The sequence below is a fragment of the Schistocerca piceifrons genome, chromosome 5, assembly GCF_021461385.2.
Source record: "Schistocerca piceifrons isolate TAMUIC-IGC-003096 chromosome 5, iqSchPice1.1, whole genome shotgun sequence".
In the NCBI taxonomy this organism is placed as follows: Eukaryota; Metazoa; Arthropoda; class Insecta; order Orthoptera; family Acrididae; genus Schistocerca; species Schistocerca piceifrons.
The window spans coordinates 365,139,913-365,164,845 of record NC_060142.1 but is presented as its reverse complement, the minus strand read 5'-3'; the positions used below and the strand labels follow the sequence as shown (position 1 = coordinate 365,164,845).

Below are 24,933 nucleotides of genomic sequence, written 5' to 3'. Positions count from 1 at the left end.
TATTGGCTTTAATTTCTCGAATTTTCTCCTCGTTGTCAATACGGGAGATGGCTCAAAATGGTTCAAATGGCTCCGAGCACTATGGGACTCAACTGCTGTGGTCATAAGTCCCCTAGAACTTAGAACTACTTAAACCTAACTAACCTAAGGACATCACACACATCCATACCCGAGGCAGGATTCGAACCTGCGACCGTAGCGGTCGTGCGGTTCCAGACTGTAGCGCCTTTAACCGCTCGGCCACTCCGGCCGGCTACGGGAGATGTATGTGGGGGGAAGTAATATGTTGTCTGACTCCTCCTGAAAAGTGCTGTCCCGAAATTTCAATAGTAAATCTCTTCGTGATGCACAACTTCTCTCTTGTAACGTCTGCCAGTGGAGTTTGCATCTCCGTAACGTTCTCTCGCCAGTTAAACAATCCTGCGACGAAAGGCGCCGCTCTTCGCTGGATCTTCTCTATCTCCTCTATCAGTCCTACCTGACAGAGGAACAATACTCTAGAATCGGGCGAACAAGCTCCTTATAAGCCACTTCTTTCGTGGATGAGTTACATTTCTTACAGGATTAAACATCTTCTAGTGAACAAATACAATTGTAATGTCTCTTTCTCTACAGACAATAGTTTGCAGAGAAGACATTTGCAGACTGTGGGAAGTAGTGGTGACTCGTTTTCCAATTCACGTGTCTATAAATTAACCTGCAATAACTCCCTCTGCTATTACATTGGTCAGAGAGGCAGACCTGTAAGGACAAGATACAAACAGCATCTGTTAGGAAAGAAAGGAGGTAACATATATAACGCTATGTTTGCTGAACATCTGCTGACTGCCAACCACACTCCGAAAAATTTGGAAGACACAGTTATTCTTCAGAGAGAAAGTAAAGAGCGCTTGATGGACATTCGGGAAGAACTAGAGATCTATAAACATTTTGAGTCCAAAGACTGGAATCTACTAAATGACCAGCTGCAGCTTACCTGCAGGCAATTTTTCGATGATTTCAAACCCGTACTATTCGCAAAGAAACCTTCATACGACTGCCAGTAGTGTTTTCAAGTGGTTCATTTCCTCAAAATTCTATTATACAATTTTTTTACATACAGCTTCGTTTGTCAGTTTATATTGTACTAGGATATTCATGCCACCCCCTTTTGTTACGTCTGCCACTATTCACAGACCTATAAATATTTGCTCTTTATTGTCAACATGTTTAGTAGCATGCTTATGCACTGGCAGTTTTACTTCTCATACGATGATATACTGGAGGTGCTATTAATTTCATTGCTCTCATTACGTTTGTAATAACGTACTTATGCACACACACAAACTATTTCTCTACGATAATGATGTACTGATAGTCATGTAAGTGTCTTAACTTGTGCCAGTATATTTTATGTATTTGTCTCTTTCTACCTCTTATTCTGTAATCGTTGATTCGTATCCTGTATTTATGTTAGTAACTTAAGTGTGTTTACTCTTATTGGCTGTTTAGACCGCCTAGCGTACATGTTTATTGGAGCATGTGCCTCAGGAGTTGTGTTCCTGGCGCCCACGCTCTCCACTGTCCCTCAGTCGGCATGTAGCTAGTAATATGCTCTGTTGTTTTAAGTGACTGATTTTACTGTTGTGACAAGTCCTGATACTAGGGGTCTTAACTTTTATATATGGACATACAGATTGTTACCGATACATGTCATGTGGAGACTGCTAATGTGAAGTTTGTAAGTACTACTTGCCCTATGTTGATATATATACCATGGTGTTTGTGATATTCCTACGCTTGCTGTAGAGCGTAGCTTCTGTTAGACACGTAATACAGGTCCGTGGCGTTTTCATTATAAGTTATTTTATCGCATTGTATGTAATTTTGTCCTTTTTAAGGAAGAGGGGTTTAAATCTGTCGAAACCATTGTAACGTTATTTGAAAACCACCATATATTGCAACTTGTTGGCTTTCTTTTATACCTGCTATACTGGTACTTATTCGCGGTCATTTGAATAAGTAGACCCTACACAAACTCCCTGTGAAACATCCCATCAGCTGGCCACACACGAGTCGATTTTAGCGACGGGCCACTCATATTTCCGGTGGGTTTTTTTAAACACCTGCAGTCGCCACCTGTGCGTTGGCGGGGCAGAAACTTGGGGACCGTTACCTGCAGTGCTGGGAATTGGTGACCCGGCCTGACAGCGATGTGACCGTGGGTAATTCCACTTTGTTTTGACAAAAGAAGCAATCGTTGTAGACACTTTGAGCAGTCTGCACAGATATACCGACAAGTCGAGCAACTTCTTCCATGGGGTGGTCATGGCACCATCTTGCTGCGCCGATGCCATAACAACCGACAGACACATACACATCACATCATTGCTGTGGTCTACACCAAGCCAGGGACCAGTTCCGATCCAAATACAGCACCTTATAACTGCTACTGTGCTGTTTATGGGGGTGACTAATATTTTGTCCGTTTGAACTTGTTTATCCAGCTAGGTTCGCTACTAGGCTGAGGGCTTCCAAGTGGGCAGAAAAGAATACGAATTCCTGGTCTCAAGGTCATCCACAATTTCACAAGTAATTTTTGGTGTATCTCAGGTCTAAGTAATGCAAATGCTGAACAAGTTCTATTTGGCTGTATTACCAGGTTACTCTGCAGTTCACAAAGAAGCATTGCCACTGATGAATATGAAGAAACTCGTACATGCAATTCTAAGCAGTGGCAAAAAATGAATTCCAGAACAAAATTATTTGGATTAATAAGTGTTTCTAGTTATAGGAAGGTATTACTAAAGAGAAACTGAATGTTTCTTACTTTTATAAACTCTTTCTTGTCTCATGTGTTGTGACTGGAACATCTGTCTGGAATTCTGAGATTGTGTGCGTGGCTCCTCTGTACTTATCGTCCAGTAAGTTAGCAGACTATCATGTTGCAATAAAACCAATAATGATTTCTAGATTTTCTTTTGCAGGAAAGCATTTTTCATTTTTCCGTCATATTATCTTCCTTTTTAATTTAGAGTTCAACGTCAGTAATAAGATCTTCAGACTAAAGTTACGAAAAATTTGAAAGATGTTAGTGTGTTACGGGATCGTCTATAGCAACTTCTGATAGAGTGAATGTAAACGCTCTATACATTTCTCCTTTTATTATTCACTCTCTTTTGCTAGTGAAAATTTACTTCCTGCTTCTTTTCTTCTTCAGACTGCGCAACCTTTGTATAATTATGTTAGAACGAGCAGTAGAAATGATCTCAATTTGTCGTGGTGCAAATAACTCGAACCTGATGAGACCCAGGATGCAGTACAGGCCGGCACCCAACTTGATGCTGACTTCCTTGACATCGGGAGGGTTTTCGCCTCAGTTCCGCAATATTGCCTAATGGGAAAAAAAGTGAAATGCAGAAATATCTCCAGAGGTTCAAAACTGGGTGCAGGAGTTTTTAACTGACTCTCAAAATAATCAAATGTAGTGTAACGCACATAAATAGCTGATATGGTCCATCACTGTTCGGTTGTACAGCTGCCGAACAGTCACTAGAAACAAAGCCATTACATCTCAGTGACCACGCCTGCAGAGCTATTTAAAATGGAATGATCACGTAAAACTAATCGTTAGAAGGCAGTGTCCAGATTGATCGATATTCAGTAGAAGATTCTCGTGAAGGAGATAGCTCATAAAACCATCGTTGGACCGGTACCTGAGTATTGCGCTCGATCTGAAACCCTTACCAGGCAAGATCGAATGAGGAAACAGGGACGATACGAAGAAGAATAACACGTTTCATTACGGATTCGTTTAGTAAGCAAAATTCACAGTTGGAATTAAAATCCATGGAGAAAAAAATAAAAACTTTGAGGTTCGCTGATGACATTGTAATTCTGCCAGAGACAGCAAAGGACCTGGAAGAGCAGCTGAACAGAATGAACAGTGTCTTGAGAGGAGGATATAAGATTAACATCAACAAAGGCAAAACAAGGATAATGAAATGGAGTTGAATTAAATCAGGTGATGCTGAGAGAATTAGATTAGGAAATGAGACGCTTAAAGTAGTAAATGAGTTTTGCTATTTGGGGAGCAAAATAACTGATGATGGTCGAAGTCGAGAGGATATAAAATGTAGACTGGCAATGGCAAGGAAAGCGTTTCTGAAGAAAAGAAATTTGTTAACATCGAGTATAGATTTAAGTGTCAGGAAGTCATTTCTGAAAGTATTTGTATGGAGTGTAGCCATGTATGGAAGTGAAACGTGGACGATAAATAGTTTAGACAAGAAGAGAATAGAAGCTTTCGAAATGTACTGCTACAGAAGAATGCTGAAGATTAGATGGATAGATCGCATAACTAATGAGAAGGTACTGAACAGAATTGGAGAGAAGAGAATTCTGTGGCAGAACTTGACTAGAAGAAGGGATCAGTTGGTAGGGCATATTCTGAGGCATCAAGGGATCACCAATTTAGTATTGGAGGGCAGCGTGGAGGGTAAAAATCGTAGAGGGAGACCAAGAGAAGAATACACTAAACAGATTCAGAAAGATGTATGTTGCAGTAGGTACTGGGAATGAAGAAGCTTGCACAGGATAGAATAGCATGGAGGGCTGCATCAAACCAGTCTCTAGACTGAAGACCACAACAAGAACAATCTAACGTAACTCTAGCGGCATACGCGAGAAGAGAGACGTTCTGCACCACAGCAGGGTTTACGTTTAAAATCCCGACGGCGTACAGTGCAGGCAATACCACTTGCCTGTAGCTGCGCAAACTGTGCATTAGGGGACGGGATGACGGTAGCGGTGGGGGCTTCCTTGCGAACGTGCGAGTGGTAGGCGAGGTGTAGTTCTACAGCTTTAAGTCTTCACACAAACGTGTATCTCGCAGAACTTGTAAGCTACAGCTAGCACGTCTCCAAATGATCGTATTCTCAGGTTATGTCAGTATGACAAATAATTCGACAAGTCAGCCGTTCGTTATTAATAACACAATGGGCACGGAATTAGGCTGAAATTTCCACAGAGAGTGGAGTGAGAGAGGAGTTTATTTTCGTCTGTCTCGTACACCATTTTCTTTCTGTTGTTACCATGTTAAAATTAGCTTATTTTCCCGCAAACAGTGGCATTTATACAATTCGCATCTCTAACATGCTAACTCAGCTGCAATTGCGACAGAATCCTGTAACATTCTACAGTGATCAAACAATCGAGGACAAGTAAGGCCAACAGCTTATGAAAAGCTCATGCTCGATATAAAATTAAACTGTGATTCCTTCATTTATGTTGTTACACACCCATACTAATTCTTATTCACCAGCTATCGATGGCCCTTCAAAGAATTACGGTACGTTATTTTATTGAAAAAATCTGTAACCACTAGTATATCGCCGTAGATCATGTAGTTTCTCGTGCTAATTATGTGACAAAATACTGTCTCCTGTGCATGTTGTCGTTTGTCAAAAATTCGTTTCCGTATCTTGAACCATTTATGAGTATATTTCACTTCCACACAACCTTTGTTTTGTGCAAATGATCGGAAGCGATTCCATTATATGTAATCTAATTTTGCGAGATTGTATGTAAATTGAAGGTGGAGAGGAGAAGAAAGGAAGGGGATTACTGCTGTCAGCTGCATAGGAATTGTACGCGGAATCAGCGGAGACAAGTGAACGTGTGCACTGGACGGCTTATTAGGCAGGCGCGTTGACCATTGCGCCATCCGGCATACAGCGTTGTCACAACTGTGTGGACTGTCTCGTAACGTCTGTGGTGTACGATGGGGATGTGGATCGGCGATGAGGCGCGCCGTGATAGTCCACGCAGATCCGACAACACTGTGTCCCAGATGGTGCAGTGGTTAACGCACCTGTTCAGCAGGCAGGAGAACCGGGGCTCGAATCCCGGTCCGGTACACATGTTCACTCGTCGCTGCTGATTCCGCATGATGTCCCGATGCAGCTGATACCCTCATTTTCCTTTCTTTTCCTCCCTCTTCACTTTCAATTTACATATAACGCACAACAGCTGCGGATTCTGCATGGTGCCGGCCGGAGTGCTCGTGCGGTTCTAGGCGCTACAGTCTGGAACCGAGCGACCGCTACGGTCATAGGTTCGAATCCTGCCTTGGGCATGGATGTGCGTGACGTCCTTAGGTTAGTTAGGTTTAATTAGTTCTAAGTTATAGGCGACTGATGACCTCAGAAGTTAAGTCGCATAGTGCTCAGAGCCATTTGAACCATTTGATTCTGCATTGTGCCTCTTCTTTCGAACATGTCCAAATGAACAGACACCACACATTCATATAATTTTCCAGGACTGATGGTAGATACAGATCTCTAGTTTAAAGAAAAATTCATACGTTACGATGTGAGATCTAACATTCACCGAATGTGAAATAGCGACCCCTATTTTTCATTACAAACTATTCCAATTGACACCAATGTTAATGTATAAGATCCCATTTCTGGTCACCAATGTTAATGTATATGGGCAGGGAAGGGGGGAGAAGGTTGTTACATATGCCTCGTGGCGACAGTGTGCAGGAGGTAGAGCGGTCAGGATTTGAGAGTGGGCATCAAGGGCTGCCGTGCGACAGTTCTCGCAGTTATCTACCCTTGCTATCTTCGCGATTGTGCAGCTGATATTTTTCCGAAAGTCTGGTAGTATCTCTATAGACTCATAGATTCAGCACACTAACTTCAATAGTTGCTTTGTTGCCTCTTAACCAAACGATCTTAGAGATTTCGAGGGATTCATCCCTTCTTCCTTATTTCATTGCAGAACTTCCAAATCTCTGTTAAACTCTCAGTCTAATAGTGAATCCTCGTTTTTACCTATATCGAATCCTTTTTTTCCACTATCACGTCAACAGATATGAAGTTCCTAGCCGAAGGTGTCCGCTGTGTTACCTTAGATTTAGAACGACGATTTATTAGCCTACATGAAGATTCCTATTTTGATGTACAAACGATCTTTCTTCTGAAGCAATTGGTTAGATATAAATCGTCTGTTTACAGTCCATCTTTGATTTACAAAATGTGCATAGAATTCCGTACAATTAAATCATAGAGTAAACCGACAAGAAACCGAACTTGACAGTTCAGTAAAAGCTATGCGCTTAGGCCTACTTTATTTTCTGTGTTGATGTTTGCATGATTCGCTATCAGCTAATTTTAGAATCTGTTCATTTTTTCCAATGTGCTTTTGACAACGATCAATATTTTGATAAGATATCAAATCTACACTGCTGTTTTCTGTTCTCTTTCCTGCTGAAGGAAAATTCTTCGCAGCGTTTGGCCCTTCATGCTAACAGTATCGTAGAATGCGTATGGAGATATGTTTCCATCTTTTGTTGCAGTGTGATCGTAATGAGAGTTATCTAAACTGCACGTTCGCAAGTGCCCAACAGAAAGAAGTCTTTATAAATAATAAAATAAGTGTAGCTACAGTTCTTCGCTACTAAGCGTCTCCTAGACGGTCAATAATATTGCAGTGTAACATTATTATTGTGCATTGTTATTGAAGCTCTCCTTAGGATTTCTTAAACATTGGCTTCATGTTGAATCGTATTGTGTAAAACATATCAAACAATAAAAGTAGTTTCACGTGTAATAAATTTCACAAGTCGAAGAGTAAATTGCTTCTTCAAAGAGTAATTATTGTTCTATACTTCCCGTTATATTCTTCAAATTAATAAGCATGTTGTACTACACACTTTCTAAAGTAGCCTTTGTTCTCCCTCAGCGTTCAAGCTATCTCTATACCAAATTTTATCAAAATCTGTTCAGCGGTTTAGTCGTGAAAGCGTAACAGTGTTACTTTCGCATTTATAATATTAAGTATGGATTATAAGTGTTTTGAGCTAACTATAAAATTTAGCCCTTGTGGCATGACACATCTCGAAACGAACAGTTCGTTTTATCGGAAAATGACAGCTCTAGACCCTCCCCACTAGACATAAATTTCTGCTGACACCCTTATTCCCGTGATCAGAATAAAATATTACAGGAAAAGATATGCAATTCCCCAGCATACCACAATGCTAGCAATGATTTATTACGTTTCGATGCACTCTGGCAATGACGTTCATCCGTTTCGTTTCGAACCCAATTATAACTAAGATTGCCCTATCTAGCTGGGGCCTCGTCGGAAAACTCCGAAATGGGGGTCTAGAAATGAAATAAAAAATTTATTTAATATAATTATTCTTTATTTAGAACACAAATAAATAGAATTGTTGCTACAAAAGTAGTTGGTACACTACATTGTCTGGAAGATTTCACCTTTCTCAGCAAGTCATTTTTCTCTTTCTCCATGCAAGTCAGCTTGTAGTTAAACTGGCACTGTAATATTGATACCACAGTCCCTGATTGCGGTCGATTTCTTTCGTCAGCCCACTGGGCCGACATCAGCGAAAATACTCTTTCCACAGTAGCACTGTGTGTGCGAACAGAAAACAAATACTCGCATACTTTTAGTAGTTGGCGTTTGTGTTCCTCTTAGTGTTCAGACGTTCAGTCTTCCAAGGCACACTTAGTTTCTAGAAAGCTCTTCAGATACATTTACTCCTGGAAACAATTGTGGCCTGAAATCTTCACACCATTTTTAGTCAGGTATATAATAGTGTTTTCAATCATCACCCAATCTACGGTTTCAGATAGGATCATCCAATGAAATACTTGATATTTATTTAAAAAAGTAGTCCATTTCCCTAATTAATCAAATGATGTGGTTTAGAAAACCATTGTCTCTGCCTCAGATTTCGAAATCAAATTAATTATTTCTTGGTTATGGTTCTCATTCTTAAATTTGTTCAAATACATCTTAGTTTCCAAGCCAATAAAACTGGCAGTCTTCCTTTGTTTTGTTGGAAGTCAGAACTTTCACAAATTCACAGCTGGATATTTAAACTTTATTCTTCTCCATGCTTTTTATTTCTTTTTTTCAAACAGAGCCAACTTGGACTGCCGAAACGTGAAGGAAATTTCACTGACCGGACTACTGAGAAAATCTGAAATTATTTTAGCATAAGCAGAATTCATTCAGCTTCTCTGTTCTTACCATGAAATTGAAAAATAATCAGTTAAGAATTCAGCAGCGCTTGATGTAGTGTTGTGGAGAATATGGCGGGGGGGGGGGGGGGGGGGGAGGAGGGCATCCAATTCCTTCTACATTTTTCCTAGTTCTTCTTTAATTTGGCCGCGTTGATGAAGTTGATGCAGTTATCTCAAAGTGTCTAACACAAAACTTTACATTTGTCTCCGATGTTTTGTTATTCAGCGAATCAAACTTCAACGATTTGTTGGATTTCGTCAGTTTCAGTAAAGTATTGAACAACTAAAGGAAACATTTTTCCAGCCTTTTAGTTCGATACGTCGGGCCTATGCCGTAAAATGAAACTTCTTGAAGTGTTTTGTGCATTCAGGGACAGTGTGTGGTGCGAGAATATTTTTAACAATCGCTGTCACTTTGGTCCTGGCTGTAGAATGCTTTGTGGCGACTTCGGAGTCGGGATATGTTGTGGCATTCAGTTTTGCAGTACTGTCAAGAGAAATGAAGGACTGATAATGCTTGACAACTTTATAAGCTGTTGTTAGTTCTGCAGCAGCAACGTACAAGTTCACGTCACTATACACTCCACGTCCAATATACCCGCAGTAAACACTTCAAACATTATTATAACTTGCACTAGTTGTTCATTTTACGTATAGAAAGAATCGTCTTATCAGATTGCTATTCAAATGGTAACTGTCCGATTCTTCCGTGTCGCGCTGCTTAATAGTTCCAGCCGTTCTACTAGGGAAGTCTCGTATTTTCTCGAAGGACTGTGTAGATCTAGAAGGTACTAGCATCATCAATAGAGGATACGCAACATGCAACACCATCTGTGAAACGATCTTGCCAACATAAATTTGTTGACATAAATAACACTGAGGCTGCGTTTACATGTTGCACTAAAAATGGCGTTACTTCAGTGGTTGAGCCAAGCACGTAACAGTATTTTGGAAAATCGGGACAAAATTGGGACTTGTCGGATGTCGGGATAAGAAGGTCTTACAGTCCCGATATATCTGGACAGATGGCAAACCTATTTGCAACACAACAATCGTTGAACAGCGGATAAACATATCCCCAACAGAGAAATGGTGATTGGTCGCTCCCGCTTGACGTCAACAACCTCCGGCCGCACTAGGCAGCTCGCTGTATGAAAGCAAAGTTGCGAGACGGTTTAGGAAGCATGTGCCTTCCGTAAATGTTAAAGAAACAGAAAAAAATAAATAGACCCTAAGAAATACATAACTGAAAATAATTCCACACGAGATGCAATAATTCAGTTGTGTATACGAACAAACATACATACTGTAATTTTATGAATCGCATGTTCAAAGTTTTAACTACTTTGTCGCACTTAGAAATGATATGTCCATGAAACCTAGAAAACAAAATTTCAAGCTGTTTACCCACGTTCATCCAGTCTGCTGTTGGATTTAAAAGACCCCCTCCAGAAACTGTAGATATCCAGCAATCAGAACTTGTTCCAGGAACTGAGCACATTTCAGTTCGTGATAAAAAAGGATTTTCAGTGGCTCGACACTTAAATGCAAGGCCGCCTGCCACGTAGCGAACAGTCGGGCGAAACGTCCTCTGCGTCAGAATTTTTTTCTTCTGTTTTGTGGACTATTCTCAGGAATTCTTCTTCCTTTTCCATAATGTGTGCAATGTCACAACTATTTGCACACTGAGCTTTCACTTAGTTTTCCTCTGTCACGTCAATACAAAGTTCACTGGTAACGAATTTCATGAATTCGTCACGTGCGTTTCGATGTCTGCAGCAGCTGTACTGATGCCCTCAACAGCAACCGATGCACAGCTTGATAATGATACGTCATCTCCATTTCTTATTAAAAGAAGAAGCCGAATGCTGTGCCTGATCTCGACTGCTGAATGGTTGTTATAGAATGCACTAAGACCTCGACTTCTCGAAAAATAATTTTCCATGCAGTCTTGATTTAGTTGGGATGTTTAGGATATACCTTCCTTTACCTTTTCTTATTGCTTCAAACAGTCCTAGAAGTAATCTGATGGAGATGATACACCCCCTCTGCAACGGCAACAAACCCTTTCTGTTTCCAAAGCGCGGTTCATGGCAAGCATCTCGAAACCTTATTAAAGTGATCTCTTGGCTTGGAAGATTCAAGTCGAACCCCTTACGTAGAAGCGTACCACGCTCAAAGCGAACTCTAGATTTCAAAACGTCGAACATATAACAGACTAATTAAAGGAAAATGCTTTCACGTTCCTTTCCTAAACATACAACAGAGCTTTAGCGATGTGGTGTGAAAATAACCGGGGAGCCATTCTAACATTTTGTCGCGCTCTACCTGTGACACTGGTGTGAGATTCTGGTAAATTATACTCACGTCACCTTTCTGACTGTTCAAAAGGCTTTCAATTAACTTCTTCGTTAGTGAAGTTTCATTAGGTAGAACTATTTCATCCAAAAAGTGGTTACTAAGAAGCTTCAGTAAGTAAGCCACAGCGTAGAAAACTAGATCTTCCTTTCCTTGTCCGCTGAATTTGTAAAAAATGTTTTGGATGTGTTGACTCAAAGCTCATTCCACACTCTAGAATGTTTTCCTCCAACATCATACGTTACGGCCATGACATGTAGTCCTGAACGTTCAACTTTCCTTATTATATCTTAGAGCATTTAACTGTTCACTGTCACAGAAAAATCATAGTAAACTGATTGCTTCCAATATTTCTATAAACCATAAATAATCACACCTATAAAATTGCTATGAAGTCGTAAAATCTTGTCTTCCGTTACATCATAGCAGATGCGGCCGTCAATGTTCTTTTCGTCAAAACACACCACAGTTTTCTTTTCTAACACAGTAAATGTATGAAGCTTTGCTCTCAAAATTGTCAAAACTTCTTACGAAAGGCGTGGATTGCACTTAAAATTTCTGTTCCAATAATTAAGCGTTGCACTACAGGGCAAAGGAATGTTGTTGTTTCTCAAACACGTAAAAGCTTTTCAAGAAAGGGCTTTTAAAGTTAGTGTATTGGCAAATCCTGGGAACACCATTTAACCCGTCTTTTGCTTTGTAACAAACAGCGAATTTGTCCCGGAGTGAAACATTTAGATAATACATTTTCTGCCTTCTTCCTTGCTATATTTTCTTTCATAGTTGTACTTAATTTTCTCTTTTTTAACAACAAGCGCCTGACAGCTTTCATTCTTTTCAAGGCTGCATTTCTGACATTGCGTTTCTCTTCTTCAGAAGTTCCATTTCTTTATTCAGTCTTTTGATTTCTTTGTACTTGAGTCTTAAAACAGTAGGTTCACAGATGGGCACTATATTTGTTATTCAGCTCAATTTCTTCTTCTTTGGGGATACAGATTCCAAGGCTCCAGCTGTTCTCATTCGTACATCTCCATCTTCATAGTATAGAGCTCGCTCATGTACAGCTGCAGCAATTACAAACATGGTGGTTAATTGTTTGGTTCATGTTGTCTGTTTTATTAATAATACTATGCATTCACACATAAAATAAATGCCACTTGAGAAGATTTAAGTTAATGAAATCAACACTGTAAAATAGTTTAATCAGTTCAAAATCAGGGATCCTTGCTGTTCATGTTGTATGTTAATGTCCTTGTAGACAACATTAATAGTAAAATCAGGCTTTTTGCAGATGATGGAGCTATCTATACCGAAGTACTGTCTGAAAGAAGCTGCACAAACGTTCAGTCATATCTTGATAAGATTTCAAGGTGGTGCAGAGATTGGGAACTTTTTTTAAATGTTAAGAACTATAACATTTTGCACTCCACAAAACGAAAAAACGTAGTATCCTGTAACTATAATATCAATGAATCACTACTGGAATCGGTCAACGCAAATACCTGGGTGTAACACTTTGTGGGGATATGCAACTGAATGATCACATAGGTTCAGTCGTAGGTAAAGCAGGCGGTAGACTTCGGTTTATTGGTAAGAATACTGGCTAAGTGCAATCAGTCTACAAAGGAGATTGCTTACTAATCACTTGTGCGGCCGGTTCTACAATATTGTCCAAGTATATGGACCTGTACCAGACAGGACTGACAGGTGATATTGAAAGTATACAGAGCAAGGCAGCAAGAATAGTTTCAAGAACCGGCTTTAAATGATTGCTCTAGGAATATACTACAACCCCCTACATATCGCTCACATAAGAACTGTGAAGACAAGATCAGAATAATTACTGCACGCACAGAGGCATTCAATCAATCATTCTTCCTGCACTTCATACGTGAATGGAACCGGAAGAAACCCTAACAGTTACAAGGGAACGTACCTTCCGCCATGCACCTTACGGTGGTTTCCTGAGTATAGACGTTGACGTAGATGTATTGCTTACTTCAGCTACAGCTTCGCTGTTGCTTTCGGTTCTATGTCTGCTAAATGCTGTGATGGAACTGCATTTGCTTTCAGAATCTTTTTTGTCGGCAAACCAAGGAGCTCGTTCTTTAAATCACGTTCTAATCTTCCGGAAGTAAATGAATTCAGCAGATTTGTGCATTGTTTACAGTATATTTCATAAGTTTTTGATGTGCTCAGTATTATTGCGTTACCTCTCAATCTCACTCCTATGCGTCCAGTATTATTGCGCTTCCAGAAATATTGGGCATCCAGGAATATTGCGCAGTAATACTGACTGCCTTGGGGGCCGCTTAGAAATTACTTTCCACTGTCGCTTACAGCTTACAATGGGTATGATCACCCATATGGAAGTAGTCAAGTAAGACCCGGTTTGTACGAAACTAATTACGTCACATTCTTGTCATTGTATGTGCTGTTATATTCTTCTTATTATTATAATTATCAGTGTTTAGACGTTTGCCACGCATTAGCTATCAGCGAAGTCGCACTCGAATTCTGGTACTTTCCTAAACAATGGGGTGGTACCGGTAATTTCTACTTGTCCATTTCATGCATTAATAAATGCCTAACGTATTTCGAATATTGTTAGGTACTGGTACTGCATCAATTAAAATTCAAGATGTGAACGACATGTCGCCGCATTTTACTAAGAAGGAATGGTTCTGCGAAGTGGAGGAAACTGATAGCAGAAACATACCTGAAGAACCTATTCTCACAGTGAGCGTGCGTGATGAAGATGAAACAAATGATTTTGTCTACGAAGTAAGTGAATGTTTCAGATTTTCATTTGAAATTAATTCCAAGGAAACTTAATAAATAATTGTTGTTTCTAATTTTATAGATAATCGAAAACAGCGGTTACGGTTCAGATAAATTTATAATAATAAGTAACAGTGATGGAAGTGGTTCTATTAAAATTGTTAAGGACCTTGATTATGAAGATCTCATGCAGAGACATGGATTCAGATTCAAGATACGAGTTAGTGACAAGGTAAGCCTACCAGAAAAACGCATCAAATACTAAATAAATTAAAATATTATACAAGAAAATATGTTATCTTTTTATTTCACACTGTGGAAGTTTGAAATGCTTAAGGATGGGCTCTGAGACAGAGACCTAGATCACATGAAAGCAAACTGGGAAATTGTTTGTTGGGTAACTTATTATTAGAACTGTTAATACATTAGTTAACATAGTGTCATGGAGAACACAGAGTCAAGTAACATAAAAATCTACAGGCCTGTTCTGAACAAGCAATTGATTCATTAAAATTAACAAGACATCCAGCACCTATATCACAGTACTGCTTTCAGATAAAGTGAATTTTAAGATAATGTACATAGTCTTCCAACTTACTTGCTTTGGTTAACCCAGTAAGCTGTACTATATTTTAGTCAAGTCACAAAGGGCATACCCAATGTGAGACAGGCCAGCCCCCAACCTTTCTCCATAGAAATGTGTCCACTATTAGCTTTTAAAAATAGTGATAATAATAATAATAATAATAATAATAATAATAATAATAATAATGGATACTGACCTTTTTGCAAGTGTATCTGGAGCCATTTGTTGTGAAATCTCAAAAATGTTATGTCATTCAATGTAACACTAACTTGAGCTGCCACTCATCATCCCCCCCCCCCCCCCCACCTTCCTGCCCCTTTCTCCCCCTTCCATTTCCCTTCCCCTGCAAATCTTTTGTGGACATTCTTATGAGATGTGATATATGCATCATTCATTGACTGTAAACATGTCAAATAGCAGTATTGTACTTCAACAGTGGTCATCCTACATTACTGTTATACTAAGTTGATACAATAGTATTGTATGTAGTGATATATTTTTATAATGTCAGAGTTCATTGAAAGGTTTATGTCAGAGTTTATTGAAGGGACAGCATAACAGTGAAAAGTAGTGTGTGCTCACTTTGATTTACACACTTGATGTTTGTTTATTTATTCTTTGCCCGTGGACACTTCATGATATTTTTGCAACAATTTCTGTAAACACCCTGGTTAGAGGCCTAGAACATAATGTCTATCCTGTGACTGCATTTACACTGCCCAGTTACGTTAGTGTGACCACCTGTCAGAAGCCTGAATAACCACCTTTTGCAGCACAAAGCACTGTGAGATGTGCATATTCAGTGAGATTGTGGAAGGCACATACAGGGATGTGAAGCCATAGTCAACTGTGCTGGAATATTTTGTTTGAGGATCCATAGCATGAACAGATATTCTCGAATGGGTTTAAATTCCAGTTTGGTGGCCAGGGGAGTACGGTAAACTCATCCTGGTGCTCCTTGAAGCTCACAAATACACTGTGAACTGTATGGCAAGTTGCATTCCCCTACTGATAGATGCCATCAAGCCGAGGAAAAACTAGCTATATGTAGGGGTTGACGTCATCCCCAAAGATAGAGGCATACTTGTGTTAGACATTTCACGCCGTACGTGCCAATAGCCATCTGTGTGATGGAACATAAAACTTGATTTATCTGAAAAAGCCACCTGCCACCACTCATTGGACATCCAGTTGCACTATTAGCTAGTCCACAAATTCCAGTCAGCATGGATGCAAATAATTGATGATGGTTGAAGTAGAGAGGATATAAAATGTAGACTGGCAATGGCAAGGAAAGCGTTTCTGAAGAAGAGAAATTTGTTAAGATCGAGTTTACATTGAAGTGTCAGGAAGTCGTTTCTCAAAGTATTTGTATGGAGTGTAGCCATGTATGGAAGTGAAACATGGACGATAAATAGTTTGGACAAGAAGAGAATAGAAGCTTTCGAAATGTGGTGCTACAGAAGAATGCTGAAGATTAGATGGGTAGATCACGTAACTAATGAGGAGCTATTGAATAGATTTTGGGGAGAAGGGGAGTTTGTGGCACAACTTGACTAGAAGAAGGGACCAGTTGGTAGGACCTGTTCGGAGGCACCAAGGGATCACAACTTTAGCATTGGATGGCAGTGTGGTGGGTAAAAATCGTAGAGGGAGACCAAGAGATGAATACACTAAGCAGATTCAGAAGGATGTGGCAGTAAGTACTGGGAGATGAAGAAGCTTGCACAGGATAGAGTAGCATGGAGAGCTGAATCAAACCAATCTTAGGACTGAAGACAATAACATGGATGCAAACTGAACAGATGTTGAAGAGACAATGTTGGTAGCCCCTTGGTTCAAACTGGGCATCACTTGCTCAATGGTTGCACATCTGTCAACCCATACACATTTCCACAACCATCATTCATCTGTGTCACATATGGCCCTTGGTGCACCACAGTTGCCTCAACGCCAATTTTTGAATAGCACCATTTTGCCATGCACAGTATACTTTAACCATGACAGCACTTGAACAGTTTACAAACTTAACAGTTTCAGAATTGCTTCCGTGACAGCACTGTTCTCCATTGCTAGTACTATCTCATGCTGTCTGTGAGTTATTGCATGTTGACATCAGATGTAGGCAATGGCAGTACAAATGTGACTGGACCATGTATGTAGATATCTTCTTCTGTGTGTCTGTACTCCACTGTGAACATGTGCTTCGTACACAGGTTTGTGACACATGGTCTAATTTTGTGCTTGTGCTCTCCAGTTCATGTAAAAGTATCTTATTCACAGTTGGTCATAATCAGAAATATCTGTGCATCTAGTTTTTGGTCTTCTGTGGCATTGTTGCCTTCCAGGATTTCCAGTCAGTTCTCATTTGGAACCTTTTTATTACTCATCAGTGTCACATGTGCAGCCCATCTCAATTTTGCAAATTTACTATTTTTTGTGTGTGGATCTTCATAGCAGGCACAAAGTTCATTGCTGTATTACTTTCTCCACCTTCCTCCATTACAGTATGAATCTATTATTATGCACAGTACCTTCCTCTCAAAGATGTCCAACATGTTGGCATCCCTTGTTGTTAATGCCCAAATGTTGGATGGTGCACCTGAATGCTTCTTACAAGTGTTTTATATATGTTTTAATGATGTGAGATATGATCCTAGACAACTGTTTGTTTGTTGGAGGTCAGAACTTTCACAAATTTGCAGCTGTATATAGTCACTGATGTCAGCTTCTTCCTCATGTGTGCTCCTCCACATGCCAAATATTTAGTCTTACAACTAGCCTCTTGACAGCCAGTTCTGTCTTCCGATCAGTCTGTTTCATTGCAGTAAAGAGCACCTCTATTATCTTCTGAGATCTTCCAGTTGTGTCTCTTTCTTCGATTTTGCTTATTATGTGCACCGTTTTGAGGAAGATCATCACGGCGTACTGTAGGTTACTTTCTTGTACCACAATTCCAGTGCTACTCTGAAAAGAAGGTTTTCCAGTGTGTCATCTTAGTGAACACTTTATATCACTATGTCTGTTTCAGTAGTATTTTTCAGATTCTTATTCTGCCTCTTACTTTGCTCATTGAAAGCAATTTCACGAGTATCTCAGGAGTTGCCATATCTCTTAGGGCACCATATAATCTCACTGTTTTAACCCTATCACATGATACTGTTGTCATATACCCTCTTCTTCCCAGTTCATTGTCACCATTTTTGTGAAGAGCTGTTCCAGCCTTATCACTACTTAGTTTTAGAAATTTAGCAGATACTTTACTGTTCACTAACTACCTAATTATACTTTTATCATTTTATGTGAATTTTAAGTTTTCCAGTTATTGAAAGAACATTTTCTTTTATTTATTCTTCATAGGTGTCTCTTAGAGCTAAATGACATTAGTGTAACACTTATCTGTGTAAAGTGTCTTGCTTCATTCAGACTCCACAGTAACTCCAGTTGTTCCACATCTGTTTCAACCAGTATTTTATCTTTCATTGATAAATTGTTGTTTCAGTACTCATTTACTCTTGATAATCTTGATTTATTTTGCCCACTTAGCTGGTTTTAAATGAACTGTTGTGTGTCTTATCATTTTCTACAGTTGCTTTTATGCACTGAAATCCAAACAGTGGATGGCTCCTTCATATATTTATCATCTTCAGTAATATATTTGCTGTGGTTTTGGTTGTTATCTTTTCCCACCTTTTTTTCAGTGCTGTTGTGCATGTCTACTCACTCTAATGCCTCTGTTGGTATTTCTTGGTATTGCTTTTTGTTTTCAGTTGTCTCTTGGACTGCTGTGTTGTCTTCATGAGGTTTTGTTCTGGTTATTTTTGATGTATCATATATTCTTATCCTGACTCCGGCTCATAACATTCCGTATATATTCAGTTCATGAAGTGTCACAGGATGAGGTGGTCTAATAGGTGCCTAGAATCCACCAACAAAAGATCCATCTGGTTCACATTGTTGTCAGTGGGGATTTGATTGTCCACTTGTGGGTACTTAATGAAAGTGTCGTGGATCCAGTGGTTACGTTAAATGGTGTTGCAAATAATTTCTCGAGTTATATTATTTTTACTAACTGTGTATAGTCTGAATAATCCTATTGTTGGTCTAAACATGAATTTATCATTTTAGAAAAGTCTATATCAAAGCATAATTAAAATTAATACAAATATATGAGGTGCCCTATCATCAGTTTTGAGATCATAGTTTGTATGCATGCTCCTGACATCTTTTGATCTTATGATTAACCAGCTTTATCTGCATATACATATATTGGCCCGCATTGTGTATATGAACATTCATGAATAGCAGTATATCCAATTTCACAGATATCCATTTCCATATGGGCCAAAGCACTAAGCATAACGTTGTTGCTCTGCATTGCTCAGTTGTTTTCTAGGGTTGCCAGGATAATGTAGTGTCTACATAATTTAAGTAGTGATAGTAGTAGTAGTAGTAGTAGTAGTAGTAGTAGTACTTTGTAATCTAGGCAGTTTTATATAAATCTGAAGCCACAGAATGTGGTTAATGAAAATCATGATAATGAGGAAATGAGGTTTTGGAGTAGGATGTAACTCTGTGTTTGGTGCATATAGTATCTGTCCTTTATGTTCTGATTTTAGTTTCACATTAACTCCAAAAATGTAAACAACCCTGCATGAGCAGCCCCAATTAGACGAAGGGGGTCTGACAGCCAATCAGTTCCAGTCATTCCACCTGGGACGAGGTACACGGTTCGTGTTGTCTGTAGTTCAACCATGTCTAGACACTCAATACTGTGCTTCGATTGTGTCCGCATTGTTACTTTGTGCCACGAAAGAGCTTTCAACGAGGGAAGTGTCCAGGCATCTCGGAGTGAACTAAAGCAATGTTGTTCGGACATGGAGGAGGTACGGAGACACAGGAACTATCGATGGCATGCCTTGCTCAGGCTGCCCAAGGGCAACTCGTGCAGGGGAGGACCGCTACCTACAGATTATGGTTCGAAGGAACCCTTACAGCAATGTAACCATGCTGAATATTGCTTTTTGTGCAGCCACAGGACATCTTGTTACGACTTAAACTGTGCGCAATAGGCTGCATGATTCGGAACTTCACTCCCAATGCCCATCATGAAGTCCATCTATGCAACCACAACACCATGCAGTACAGTACAGATTGGGCCAACAACATGGCGAATGGACCGCTCAGGATTGGCATCAAGTTCTCTTCACCAGTGAGTGTCGCATATGCCTTCAACCAGACAATCATCAGACGTGTTTGGAGGCAACTCGGTCAAGCTGAATGCCTTAGACACACTGTCCAGCAAGTGCAACAAGTTGGAGGTTACCTGCTGTTTTGGGGTGACATTATGCGGGGCCGACGTATGCCGCTGGTGGTCATGGAAGATAACTTAATGGCTGTACGATATGTGAATGCCATCCTCCAACCGATAGTGCAACCATTTTGGCAGCATATTGGCGAGGCATTCATCATTATCCTGCAGGATAATGACATTGCTCGACTAGAGTGGCCATCATTTTACCCAGACATGAATCCTTTCGAACATGCCTGGGATAGATTGAAAAGGGCTGTTTATGGACGACATGTCCCACCAACCACTCTGAGGGATCTATACCGAATCACCATTGAGGAGGGGGACAATCTGGACTAACAGTGCCTTGATGAACTTGTGGGTAGTGTACTGCGACGAATACAGGTATGCATCAATGCAAGAGGACGTGCTACGTCTATGTCTACAGTAATCAGGACCACCACCTCTGAAGGTCTCACTGTATGGTGGTAGAACATGGAATGTGTGGTTTTCATGAGCAATAAACAGGGTGGAAATGATGTTTATATTGATCTCTATTCCAATTTTCTGTACAGGTTCCAGAATTCCGGGCTGATACAAAATGTTTTTTGATGTGTGTGAATATATGTAGTTAATATAATAGAGGGAAACAATCCACGTGGGAAAAATTTATCAAAAAACAAAGATGATATGACTTACCAAACGAAAGTGCTGGCAGGTCGAAAGACACACAAACAAACACAAATATACACACAAAATTCAAGCTTTCGCAACAAACTGTTGCCTCATCAGGAAAGAGGGAAGGAGAGGGAAAGACGAAAGGATGTGGGTTTTAAGGGAGAGGGTAAGGAGTCATTCCAATCCCAGGAGTGGAAAGACGGGTATACACTCGCACACACACATATCCATCCACACATATTCAGACACAAGCAGACATATTTAAATATGTCTGCTTGTGTCTGTGTATGTGTGGATGGATATGTGTGTGTGTGTGTGTGAGTGTATACCTGTCCTTTTTTCCCCCTAAGGTAAGTCTTTCCGCTCCCGGGATTGGAATGACTCCTTACACTCTCCCTTAAAACCCACATCCTTTCGTCTTTCCCTCTCCTTCCCTCTTTCCTGATGAAGTAACAGTTTGTTGTGAAAGCTTGAATTTTGTGTGTATATTTGTGTTTGTTTGTGTGTCTTTCGACCTACCAGCGCTTTCGTTTGGTAAGTCACATCATCTTTGTTTTTTCATAAATACATGTAGTTACATTTTTTGTTCGTGAATCTGGTGTTTTTAATTTATTTTAATTACAAATATTCATTCATAGTGTTTATGTACTTTTTCTTCTGGCACCCATTTACTCTGTCATTGTAGAGCTTAGTGCTAGGTAGCTAAGAAAAAAATAATACTTCTGTCTGTTGCATTAGACGTATTTCCTGTCAGTTGGAGCTTCATTGTCTTCTATAGCAATTTTCCCATCTTACATTGTATTGTCATTGTTCTCCTTGTTAATGATGTGGATGTCACTTCCTTTCGCTGTTATATCTAATATATACAGCGGGACAATCTGGACTAACAGTGCCTTGATGAACTTGTGGGTAGTGTACTGCGACGAATACAGGTATGCATCAATGCAAGAGGATGCGCTACGTCTATGTCTACAGCAATCTAGACCACCACCTCTGAAGGTCTGCTGTAATGTTAAATTTTACAAAACATTGTTTGTGAGATTGTCTGACTGTGAGTAGTATTTTTGCAATACAGCTCATTTGTCTTTTCTCAAGTATGAAAATCTTTTTAAATTGTCATCCTATACACTTCTCCAAAGCCAAATTGAACTGAAAATCCCTGTGTTTATCTGTTGACAGTGTATCTAGGGCCTGTGTGACACTCTACACTCCTCTTATCAAAAATGCATCAACATAGTTCATAAAATTTTTGTTGTGTTTATTGCATAAATTGTTTGAGCAGTATTTATTTTAGTATTTACGTAAATTTTACACTGTTTATTTGAAATTCTGTGTTAATTGTTTTGGATGCTTTAGAAAATTAATGTTTTAAAGTGGTTACTGATTTGCATTTTCAGTATTCAAAACTCATTTGTTTTCGAGATCTGCTTTGTCTAAGTTGCAGTGCTAACTGTAATGTGATCATTGTACGTTAAAAGTTTATGACCATAATTTTGTGGGAAACCATTAACCTACCGGAATGAAGTAGTATTAGCCTGAGTACAAACCTTGTCACATGCAGTTTTTATTTTTCATATTTAATTTTTTGTTTTGTTTATACTGAGAGAGTTCATAGTAGATGCCTCAGTTTATTTCTTACATGTTTTAATTTCCTAGCAAGCCAGCTTTCTGTTTTTGGCCTGGTTTTGCTAAGCTTTTGTGCACGAGACATATAACAATATGATACTCATAAAATAAAAACATTGTTCTCTCTTCGTATGTTCATCACTGTCTACATGTGGTGAGTCTTACTTTTCTGGATATAACATTTTTATTAAAAAAACCTTGTTTTGTGTTGTGACATACCTTTCCTTCTTCCATATAGTCTACGCAAATCTATCAGTCTTCATATTAATGTCTATGACTACAAAGTTATCAGCTAGTGTGGTTTTTACTGCCAGGCTAACATATTTTTGTGAAGATAAAGTCATTATTACCAAGCTATAGTTGTTTCGGTACACTAACCCAAGTCATGGCTTATCCATTTTAATGTCAGTGATATAACTGTGTAGTATGTCAGTAAATACTGTATTTTTTGCTGTATCTTTATTCAGTCTCTGTTGAAATCACCAACAAACATTAAAAAGTCAAGCTATAGTTATTTCAGTACAATAAGCCAATTTATGGCTTATCCATTTTAATGCCAGTGATATAACTGTGTAGCATGTCTGTAAATACTTTATTTTTGGCTGTATCTTTATTCTATCTCTGTTGAAATCACCATTAACCATTAAAAACTTAATAGATAGTAAGTTTGACCACCCAAAGAATGTTTTGAGTAAACATTTGTGATCAATGGGACCTGGATAAACTGAAAGAACCAGAGGTTGTACAGAGTTTCAGGGAGAGCATAAGGGAACAATTGACAGGAACGGGGGAAAGAAATACAGTAGAAGAAGAATGGGTAGCTTTGAGGGATGAAGTAGTGAAGGCAGCAGAGGATCAAGTAGGTAAAAAGATGAGGGCTAGTATAAATCCTTGGGTAACAGGAGAAATATTGAATTTAATTGATGAAAGGAGAAAATATAAAAATGCTGTAAATGGAGCAGGCAAAAAGGAATACAAACGTCTCAAAAATGAGATCAACTGGAAGTGCAAAATGGCTAAGCAGGGATGGCTAGAGGACAAATGTAAGGATGTAGAGGCTTATCTCACTAGGGGTAAGATAGATACTGCCTACAGGAAAATTAAAGAGACCTTTGGAAGTAAGAGAACTACTTGCATGAACATCAAGAGCTCAGATGGAAACCCAGTTCTAAGCAAAGAAGGGAAAGTAGAAAGGTGGAAGGAGTATATAGAGGGTCTATACAAGGGCGATGTACTTGAGGACAAGATTATGGAAATGGAAGAGGATGTAGATGAAGATGAAATGGGAGATACGATACTGCGTGAAGAGTTTGACAGAGCACTGAAAGACCTGAGTCGAAACAAGGCCCCCGGAGTAGACAACATTCCATTGGAACTACTGACGGCCTTGGGAGAGCCAGTCCTGACAAAACTCTACCATCTGGTGAACAAGATGTATGAAACAGGCGAAATACCCTCAGACTTCAAGAAAAATATAATAATTCCAATCCCAAAGAAAGCAGGTGTTGACAGATGTTAAAATTACCGAACTATCAGTTTAATAAGTCACAGCTGCAAAATACTAATGCGAATTCTTTACAGACGAATGGAAAAACTAGTAGAAGGCAACGTCAGGGAAGATCAGTTTGGATTCCGTAGAAATGTTGGAACACGTGAGGCAATACTGACCCTATGACTTATCTTAGAAGCTAGATTAAGGAAGGGCAAACCTACATTTCTAGCATTTGTAGACTTAGAGAAAGCTTTTGACAATGTTAACTGGAATACACTCTTTCAAATTCTGAAGGTGGCAGGGGTAAAATACAGGAAGCGAAAGGCTATTTACAATTTGTACAGAAACCAGATGGCAGTTATAAGAGTCGAGGGACATGAAAGGGAAGCAGTGGTTGGGAAGGGAGTGAGACAGGGTTGTAGTCTCTCCCCGATGTTATTCAATATGTATATTGAGCAAGCAGTGAAGGAAACAAAAGAAAAATTCGCAGTAGGTATTAAAATCCATGGAGAAGAAATAAAAACTTTGAGGTTCGCCGATGACATCGTAATTCTGTCAGAGACAGCAAAGGACTTGGAAGAGCAGTTGAACGGAATGGATAGTGTCTTGAAAGGACAATATAAGATGAACATCAACAAAAGCAAAACGAGGATAGTGGAATGTAGTCGAATTAAGTCGAGTGATGCTGAGGGAATTAGATTAGGAAATGAGACACTTAAAGTAGTAAAGGAGTTTTGCTATTTGGGGAGCAAAATAACTGACGATGGTCGAAGTAGAGAGGATATAAAATGTAGACTGGCAATGGCGAGGAAAGCGTTTCTGAAGAAGAGAAATTTGTTAACATCGAGTATAGATTTAAGTGTCAGGAAGTCATTTCTGAAAGTATTTGTATGGAGTGTAGCCATGTATGGAAGTGAAACATGGACGATAAATAGTTTGGACAAGAAGAGAATAGAAGCTTTCGAAATGTGGTGCTACAGAAGAATGCTGAAGATTAGATGGTTAGATCACATAACTAATGAGGAAGTCTTGAATAGGATTGGGGAGAAGAGAAGTTTGTGGCACAACTTGACCAGAAGAAGGG

The 24,933-nt window shown here is 39.4% G+C and overlaps 1 protein-coding gene across 1 annotated transcript in view; it reads left to right on the top strand.

Annotated features, from left to right (window-relative positions):
* Positions 1-24,933, top strand: part of LOC124798994 (neural-cadherin-like) — a 331,157-nt gene that overhangs the window by 5,344 nt on the left and 300,880 nt on the right. The window contains exons 3-4 of the mRNA XM_047262530.1: positions 14,008-14,180; positions 14,260-14,409. Coding sequence (XP_047118486.1) covers positions 14,008-14,180; positions 14,260-14,409 — 323 coding nt within the window. The remainder of the gene's footprint in view (positions 1-14,007; positions 14,181-14,259; positions 14,410-24,933) is intronic.